General features: G+C 37.8%; 2 protein-coding genes across 2 annotated transcripts in view; one reads left to right on the top strand and one right to left on the bottom strand.

Annotated features, from left to right (window-relative positions):
- Nucleotides 1-9,184, top strand: part of FBXL13 (F-box and leucine rich repeat protein 13) — a 118,328-nt gene that overhangs the window by 37,223 nt on the left and 71,921 nt on the right. The gene's annotated exons all lie outside the window — the stretch shown is intronic.
- LRRC17 (leucine rich repeat containing 17) overlaps nt 3,489-9,184 on the bottom strand; it is a 20,312-nt gene continuing 14,616 nt past the window's right edge. The window contains exons 2-4 of the mRNA XM_018560429.1: nt 7,476-8,315; nt 4,909-5,064; nt 3,489-3,982 (exon numbers count right to left, since the gene is read on the bottom strand). Coding sequence (XP_018415931.1) covers nt 3,579-3,982; nt 4,909-5,064; nt 7,476-8,223 — 1,308 coding nt within the window. The 5' untranslated portion in view covers nt 8,224-8,315 and the 3' untranslated portion in view covers nt 3,489-3,578. The remainder of the gene's footprint in view (nt 3,983-4,908; nt 5,065-7,475; nt 8,316-9,184) is intronic.

Genomic DNA, 9,184 nt, shown 5'->3' with positions numbered 1-9,184 from the left:
CCAGTTGTGAGAGTCATAATGCAAACATCCATAAAAGTAGAGCATTAAAACAGTACAGATGGTACACAAAGCAGTGTTTCGATTGTCTGGAGCTGTAAATCGTGGGGGACTTTTGTTCTTTTTTATTTTTTTCTTGTACATATTGGAGGCCATTTATTAGACTGGCTAAAACTTTCCAGTTTTTTCAATACAAATTTTGTCACATAAACCTTGATATAGATTTGGTGTTCTTTGAAAATTACCCTGAAAAAATAGACGTTAACATGTTTCACAATGTCATTAAACAGCATTGTCAAACAGATGATATCTATAGTTACACAATCTATGCCTTTGTGTTATGGCTTTGACAGACCATTGAATCTTCCATTATCACTTCCTGAAGACAAACTGCACTACCTAATTATCTGCATAATCACCTAAGGGTGGTTGTAAATGACTTGATCTTGCCCCCAATCCAATACCCAATATGATGCATGGATGAGGATTGAAAAAATTAAAGTCTACCCTAGGTGTGAAAATAATGTTTTCTTTAAGAAGCACTCAGTATTTCTATTGGAGGTTTTCAAACATATTGTAAAATCTTTTTAAGATAGAGCTGATCCTTCCCTCTTCTTTGTGAGAGGAGGGAAGGAAGATTTTTAATGTGAGTACAATACTTGTGTCCATCGGGCAAGTTTCGCAAGAAACAGTGGTGGATCTTGGTGTAGAAGACTGGTAGACATCTTTCCTTTCACTCTTCCTGGGGTGACTTCTGCCCATCATTTGCTAGCATTAGTTATGTTGGCTATTGATCGGTATGTTTCCCCAATACCTATAAGTTGTTACTATTCGTGTACAGACTGCTAAACACATACAGGGCTATTCCCAAAAGGGTGAAGAGTTGGGAGAAGGCAGGAGAAGTGAACAATCTAGGACAACATAGCTGAACTGGAAAGTGAGCTGAATTGGAGAACTTTTCCAAATCAGCTATGTTGTCCTAGATTGTTCACTTCTCCTGCCTTCCCCAAACCCTTCACCCTTTTGTGAATAACCCTGATAGAGCTAGTGTAAGTCTTCTTCACAGTCTTGATTGGTATATTCAGCCCAGAAAAGGGTTTGTTCCTCGAACAGTAAAATAAAAGTTGATGGAACCTATAAATACATTATGGTTAGTTAATTTACTTCCACTCAGGGGAGGACTGGGAAATTTGACCTGGGAGGCAATCATCAAGTAATCCTTATGATTCAGCTTTCTTAAATAAATGTGCGCAATACATTTCACAATTTTGTATTCTACCAGCATATACTTCCTTTGCCAATCTCTGAATTCGGTCTTATAACCTCTCCAAGATGCAAAGGAAGTAGATCAGTGGTGGTCAACTTAGTAAATATAGGTGGTCTCAAGTGCAGCTCATGTTCAAAGGGCCTCACAATAGCTTAGTTGTCATAAATTTGTGTTGTGTTAGTGTGTGGTAAAATGTATGTCTTACTGTGTGTAACCACTATGCACTGTAACCTGTACACATGTTCTTGTGTTCCAGTGCCATTCATTTTGATTCAGTTACAGTAGCATGCTTAGTGCTGGACCACGGCTGTCACTGACAGCTGGCGGTGGTTTCAGTGCTAAACCCTCCACTGGGTCACTGTTAGTGTGCAGCCCTCCAAACCTAATTAAGAGGTCTCAAGCACAGAGCGCTGTACTCTGAGTGCTGGTGGGCTGCTTGTTGGGCACCAAGGATCTACTTGCATATGGGCTGTTGTAAGTATATTTTGATTTCTTTTTTCACTTTTTACATAACTAAATAATAACAGAAAGAATAAACGATTCTTTCAAGGGTAATTTAACTAACAAAATGAACAATTTACATAATTATTACTACTGAGACCTCAAGCAGCAGGCAGTCTGCTTGCACTGGCACTCGATTGACAACATTGAGAACCTGCCTGATGCCTGAACAGCAAAATCTGGCTGCCTCACACCCCACCCTGCACAGCTTGCCTGCACAGCTGGGGTGGTTATGGCTTGCCCAGGGTTGAGAAACATTCTACAGATTGCCTGATGGCAGATTTCCTATGAAATGCTCAGAAGTAGGAGCACAAGCCCAGGAGCTGATTGATTCCGTTCTTATTCATAGTTTTTTCTGCAGCTGACAACCACCTGTTACAGCGCTAAAGCTCACCAGTTGCTGTCTCTCAGCATGCCGCCTGCTGTGCTTCAGACCTGATCAGAAGCTACATATGGCCTGTGAACCGCTTGTTGGGCACCAGGGAAATAGATGCTACAAGATTACAGGAGTAGATATCTATATAATTCCAACAGCTTTCCCTGACTCTAGGTCCCACTATGATAGATCTCTGACTGGGGGAGTATCTCTAGGGTTTATATTATTTTACAGGATGGGTTTGACATGCCCCCTCACCCAGTCCTACTTTGCTTCCACTTTTGCTTTAGGCAGATTTATTTTTTGGCTTTGTTGATCTAATTTTTACTAACTGAGTCTAGTTCTGCTATAAGTAGACAGTGCATGGCTTATAATGTAACTCAACGGTTAATCTCAAGTTTTGCTATGGATGCCAAGAGTAAAGTCACTATACTCTTATCTGTATTTAAAGTGAATTATATTGATCTGATTTTTGATCTGATATTAAAAGGTTTTCCAGGACACATGTCACACCTTGCACACAATCCGACCATCACATCTGCAGTACACTGGGTGTTTTGTTGTATGTACTTACATCACAATAGTAGTTTCACTTACTAATTATAAATATACCAAAAACCAAACTCCCAAGTCTAAGGTGAGTAATACATTTTGGTATTGCGCTTTAGATGTGATACACTAAATCAGTTTTCAATTAAACATTTTTGTGTAATTCTGGAAAATTTAATTGTATTAAAAACTCAAGCCCAGTTCCTTAAGGTTCCATTTTTTTAGATAGCATACCGAATCAGGGCTTGTTTATGAAGAACTTGAACAGGACAGTTCACTGTTTTTTAAAACATGTTTTTTTCCCATTTCACTGTTTGATCTATTCATGAAAGCTTATTTAAAGGGCTAGTTCAACATTTCCATTCTTTGGTTCAACACTCTTAGATTCCACTATTATTTTTCTTGTTTTTTTTTTTACAGGGTTAGAGCAACACTATAACACTGTGTACTACATAGCTTGTACCACATAGCTTGTACTTTTTCCTGTTCCAGCTCGCTAGTCATTACAAAAATGTGGCACTTTTGTTTTCAACTTTCAGTCACACTCTTTTTCATTTGCCAGCCTGTAGACTGCTGCAGATTGTAAGACATTGTAAACCTGGTTCAGTTTGCAATGTCTTTATAATTGGATCCCTGTAAATTGAAACTTAAAATGTTATATTAAAAAACTTTCATCCAACCTTGGGAAATGTGGGCAATTTCCATTTCCATGTTTACCAAGTTTGTTTGGGCAAATTCCAGACAGTTCAAGAAGTTACAAATCTATAAAAGTATATTCTTGGACTCTGCATGAAGAAAAATATTTCCAGTATTTTAATGACAATGTAAAGTATAAACATAATTTTGTTAAAAAAAAAAATGGTACTGCACATAAATGAACCCAGTGATTTAACTTAGCACTATTAGTGAGACACCCCGTTTTTCTGTAGAATCAGTTTGTTTTGAGTTCTTTTTAGCACCCTCAATTTGCTCCCATTCATCATCATCAACTGCAATATGTACTTGGTATCTTTCATTAGGACATTCTTCATAATAACTCCTGACATATTTCCCAACAAACCATCCTTTGTACTCTTCTGGGTCCTTGCATTCCAAACCATTGTAGTTAACGTTGTGGTGATGCCTTAGCCAATAGAATAAGTAATGAATGTTGTAGTCACACCTCCAGGGGTTGTCTCTGAGCCACAGCTTTTTCAAAAAGTACAGATCTTCCAGGACTCCATACTGGAAGTTGGAAAGGTTATTCTCTGATAGATCCAATTCTTGGAGATGCATGAGACCAGAAAATGCAGCTGGCAAAATACAAGCACAGACAGTATAATTATAAATTGCCATGAATCAAATGTTACATTATACAATGAAGGTTGTAGACCTGGATTGGAGTTGACTATTACTTTGACCATTGCGTTGAGCTACAGGAAACCCAACCCCACCATTGGGTGCCCTAGTGAAGGCCAGGCATTCCCAAAACCTGCTCTTTGAGAAGAACCTGCAGTTTGAGGAGAACCCTTCCTTCATTTTCTGGTGAGACGGAGCATCCACTAAATCTATTTGCTACTGAGAGATTTATCTACATGTTTATAGTCATCTTATTAGCATCACTTTTTTTAGGGTGCTTTGCATGAATTGACTACTGAGAAGCAGTTAAAGAGACACTGTCACCTTGCCCAAAAATAAACAATAAAAATAACTGTTTGACAATAACTTGTCTGTGCAAAGTGGCCCCTGTGACTCAGTGACACTCACCTTGTCAGCTCTCCCTCATCGCTCCTTCTGCTGCTTCATCCAGCAAGAATTACCAGTACCTCTAGGTATCAGGGAGCATGTGACCTTCTCCTATTTGACAATGCTTAAATCTAGGCCTAAACACTGTCACATGACTAAGGGAGCAATGTCACCACTCCTCCTAGAACCTGGCACTAGCTGACAATGGGGACTAGTGGTGGCTGTGACGGAGGAAGGAGCGGTGGGTGAGTTCTGGAAAGGTGAGTAAAAGTGTGCTAGGGAAAAGCCTTTGCACAGATACTGTCACTTTGACTTGAATGGGCACTGTGCCTCTTTAAATCTCAGAATAAAAAAAAATGTTTTTGCCAAAGTAGCCTTAGCCTAACCCTTTTGCCTGAAATATATATCTTCATTGTGTATCATCTGACTGAATCATTGTTGAGTTTTGCTTGATCCCACAACAAAGATTAATGCTTATTACAAACATTCTTACCAGGATCTATGATTTCCATTCCATTATTGCTTAGGTTTAGTATCTCCAGGTTTGGAACATCTACAAACTCTTTTGATTGTAGTCGTTTGATTTTATTGTTGGAAAGATCTAGTTTTATGACGTCTGAAGAAATGTCATCTGGGACTTGCTGTAATTCTAAAAGAATGAAAAGCATCATTGATTGTGGTTTTATTATTGTTGCTTTGATGCAGCTGTTGCTACCTTAGTATGTCATTTGGCAATACATTAAAAAAATTCATTTTGCTTTAATGTTTTTAAAACTGGATCCATGACTGATATCTGCGGTATGGGTGTGGATTAGAAGTGAATACTACTGAGCTTTACATTACCATTTTTTTTTTAATTGTAGTGACATTATGTTAAATTTAGTATGACTGTTCATTATAAAACAACCTACTAGAAATGTTTCAGTGGATGGGTTAAAGTTAAGCCGGTGTGTTAACATTCCTTTTATCTTTGCCCGCTTTATCCAAACATACAGTATTAATGTACTCACACCCCTCAATCAACTCACTCCCTTCAAGTCAAAATGTTTCGGTGTTTTTTTTATTCAAAGAACACCATAAACTTTTATTTATTGTATCGTATTTTACTGTGATGTTTATCAGATAGCAGAAGTTATTATAGCTTTCAGAGATTCTCCAATATATCTGCAAAATCTCTGCATTTGTTGAAAGATCATTCCCTTTATCTATAGAAATGTGAGCAGCCTGTTCACTGTGAGTGTGTTTAGCATCATCCAAGCCTGATAGATAAATCACAGGGGGTTCTTCATATCGGCTATGAGTTGAAGACCTCTTATCTCCTTCTATTCAGGTTATTAACTGAGAGCAACATATTCAATAAAATGGTCCTAAATTCCCATTATTCTCATGATGAATTCAAACCATAAATTTGGAGAATGCAAATAATATTTTATAGGACAAATTAAAATTGAGAACGAAGGAGTTAAAGCCACCATTCATGGGCTTAAAAGAAATGTTAGTGGAAGAGACATCCTTGTTTTATTAAAGCTGATTGTTTTTATTATACAAAGTTCCATATGTTGTGGTTAATCTGCATCGCTTCCAGCTGTTAAAAGTATCTTTATGTAGTATCTCCAGCTTCCACTTGTCCACTTGTGATCTGAAGGAAGGGGAGCATAAAAAAATCTGATGATTCTCCTGGACAACATGCTGTGTGATCCCTCTGTGCCTCCCACAGCTCAGCAATACATAGGACATTAGCCTGTGCAGCTGAAATTAAACTAGGAGTTTGGATATTATAAAAGTGGGAAATACTTTTCCTTTGCATTTACAATCTCTTCAAAACGTAATTCTATTTACTTTGGGTGAGGCCTCCATATGGCTGACCCCTTTTCTGAGGCACATCTGAGCTACATGTTGTAGAAAATTCCAGGGGAGTACAAGGGTAATCAGAGTGAGCATTGAATAGAAAGTAATATAGTTTAGTGTTCTGGAGAATTACAATAGCATCAACAAATATGTTTAGCATGAATAAAAGGTAGTACGTTGTAATATGATGGAGAATAAACACTGAATGGGAGGTAATATGACATTGAGGTTACAACTCAGCAGAAATTAAGCCAAGGGTATAATTCAGTTCCCATATCGATAAACCCTCGATGTGCATACAGAGAAGAAATCAAACTGTAGGTAATGAAAGCATTAAACGGCCATTACACTTAAAACACACACTGTATTTCCATTTTGGTAGGTATTAGAGAACTAAACTACCTGAACATTTCTAATGCCTCGTGGAAACTCCACTAGTGAGTACTTTGTCCTTGTGGTACTGGATATCAGCATTGGATGCCTCCATTATGAGGATATCCCAACATCCCTGATGAATTTTGGCTCTCTTTTACAATATGTACAATGGTGGATATGTACCAAGGTAGTTGGAAACATCAAAACTCCACAGTGGTCAGGGACAGAGAGATCAGCTACTGATGTCCTCAAAGATAATGAACAGATGACTCAACCTACCAGACTTTGCCTATAACTAAAATATCGGTCTTGTGTTTAACTTCAGTGTTGTTAAGCTTCACCGTGGTAACACCTGTAGTCAATCCTGGTCTGTATTTAATACGTCACTATTAAATATTCTATCCTTTATGAATTTTGGATAACTTGTGTATATACATTTTCACTGTTTTATAAAGTGTTTCTGAAATTTAGAAATGGCATTCCATTATCATATCAACACAATGCCCTTTGTCATCTTTGAAGTCATTGTAAGACAAGTGTGCAGCAATGGTGTTGTTGCCATCCTGCCAGCCAAGGACTATTTACCTAAATCTGCCTATCACACCACTATAGTCCCCACAACAATTATTGTCTGCACACTAAATCTAAACTTCTAATCTATACGTAGCAAGAAATACTGTTGCCCATGCTGCACAGTGCTCCTAATGTATGAATATTTTTTGTGTATATGGTTCTGAAGCATTTTAAGCTAAATCTCATTCAGTTCTCTGTTAATTATGTAATAATAATATAGGGCTGTATACTGTATATACAATGTAAGTAAATATGATTACAGACCTTTTCTTCTGCAGTCCAGTGTTGTTATTGGATAAAGATATGTATAACAAAGTGTTGAATGCACAGATGGTCTAGAAGGTTTAGTTCCTTCTAATAGTTTAGGTTTTTCATCTTCTTCTTGGCAAATGACTTGGGGTGTGATCTCCTTTAGCTTCTGATTTTTAAACTCAACTGGTGACTCACACTTGGCATAATTTCCAAAATTCCTGTTACGGGGAATTTGTAGCAGAGTCACCAGAGACTCCAGCTCACAGTTACAGTCCCATGGATTGTCATAAAGCCGTAGATAGGTGAGCCGAGGCAAATGTATGAACACTTCTTCAGACAAGATTTTAATGCGGTTGTGTTGCAATAAAAGAGTGGATAATTTTTTCAAACCTGAAAAGGCCTGTTTCTCAATTTTTCTAAGTTCATTTTGCTGCAAATCCAGACTCTTAAGGTTCTGAAACTTAGAAAAGGCATTGTTCTTTATTATACGGATCTGGTTCCTGGCCAGCAGTATGTGGATCAGGTCTTCTGGCCAGTCCTGTGGGACAGATGTCTGCTTCCTCTCCTGACAGTCCAAGTATTTTTCATTAAGATGTGTATATGTATCACAAGGTAATCCCGGAGCATAGCGTTTCACAGTGCTTGAAACTTTCTTGGAGCTGTGAGATTTGTCATTGTTTCCTCGGTTGTTTCTTTTTATTTTCCGAAATTCAGATGCTTTGCAAAAAAGGAGTAACAAGATAAGGGTAACAACTTGCATTCTGACATCCAGCTGGCCCTTATTTTCCTGTGCAACAGTGAAATATTTCTCTTGAAATACAGTTCTCAGATATAGAAGATGGAACTCCTGAGCTGCAAAACAAAACAATAAAATATAATGTGTGAATAAAAATGTATTGTTTAGATAGAAAGTAAAATAAATACTAATTATACACAGAAAAGATTTTAAAAACATTAAGAGCCCATTCACACTGTTGTGCCGCATTAGCGCATGTGTGTTATGAAGCATTATGCCATGCGCTAACATGTTTTTTTTGTCAAAGCTGCCTATTCATTTTAATGGGGTGCCTAGCTCACCAAAAAAAGACAAATGTAGCAATTTTGACAGCACAACACACCACAATGCATGTTAGTTAGCTCTAATTCCCTTCAATATAGATCATTTGACCAACTCTAGTCATGTTCGACTTTGGCCTGAATGAGGCTGAATCTTTTGCACCAATGGAATTTCTACTGTGTTTATATACCCAATAAGTAAAAGTAGCTTCACACCGCAGGGCTGAATAAGAGAAATCATTAGATTCCCCCATCCACGCTAAACAGCTGCCAACTATTGTATTCATCCGCTGCTGCTCCCACAGCTGATAAATACCTGAACATGCATCGAACTGCATAATTTTTCTATGGCCAATAAAGACCAAGGAGTGTATGAACTAAGTATTTATTCCCTGTGCTCCTCAGCACTATCTAGTGGCCATAATGCAGTATTACATTATGACATTCCAAATTACATTCAACTTTTAAAGAAAATATTCTAAGAACATTGGTTTTGCCTCTGTTCATACAAAAAAGTTTACAGAACTTTAAAGGGTGAATTGCTCTGCAAATTGTTTATTAATAGACTCCATAGTGAAGCCCTTATGAACTAGAAAGGGCTGTCCCTATAACTAGGCAGAATGAGGCGGCTGCCTCAGGTGGCATCTTATTGGGTCGCTCGGGAG

The sequence above is a fragment of the Nanorana parkeri genome, unplaced genomic scaffold (genome assembly GCF_000935625.1).
Source record: "Nanorana parkeri isolate BGI_ZX_2015 unplaced genomic scaffold, ASM93562v1 scaffold454, whole genome shotgun sequence".
In the NCBI taxonomy this organism is placed as follows: Eukaryota; Metazoa; Chordata; class Amphibia; order Anura; family Dicroglossidae; genus Nanorana; species Nanorana parkeri.
Note: the sequence above shows the minus strand (reverse complement) of the source record. Positions and strands in the feature narration are given on the sequence as shown.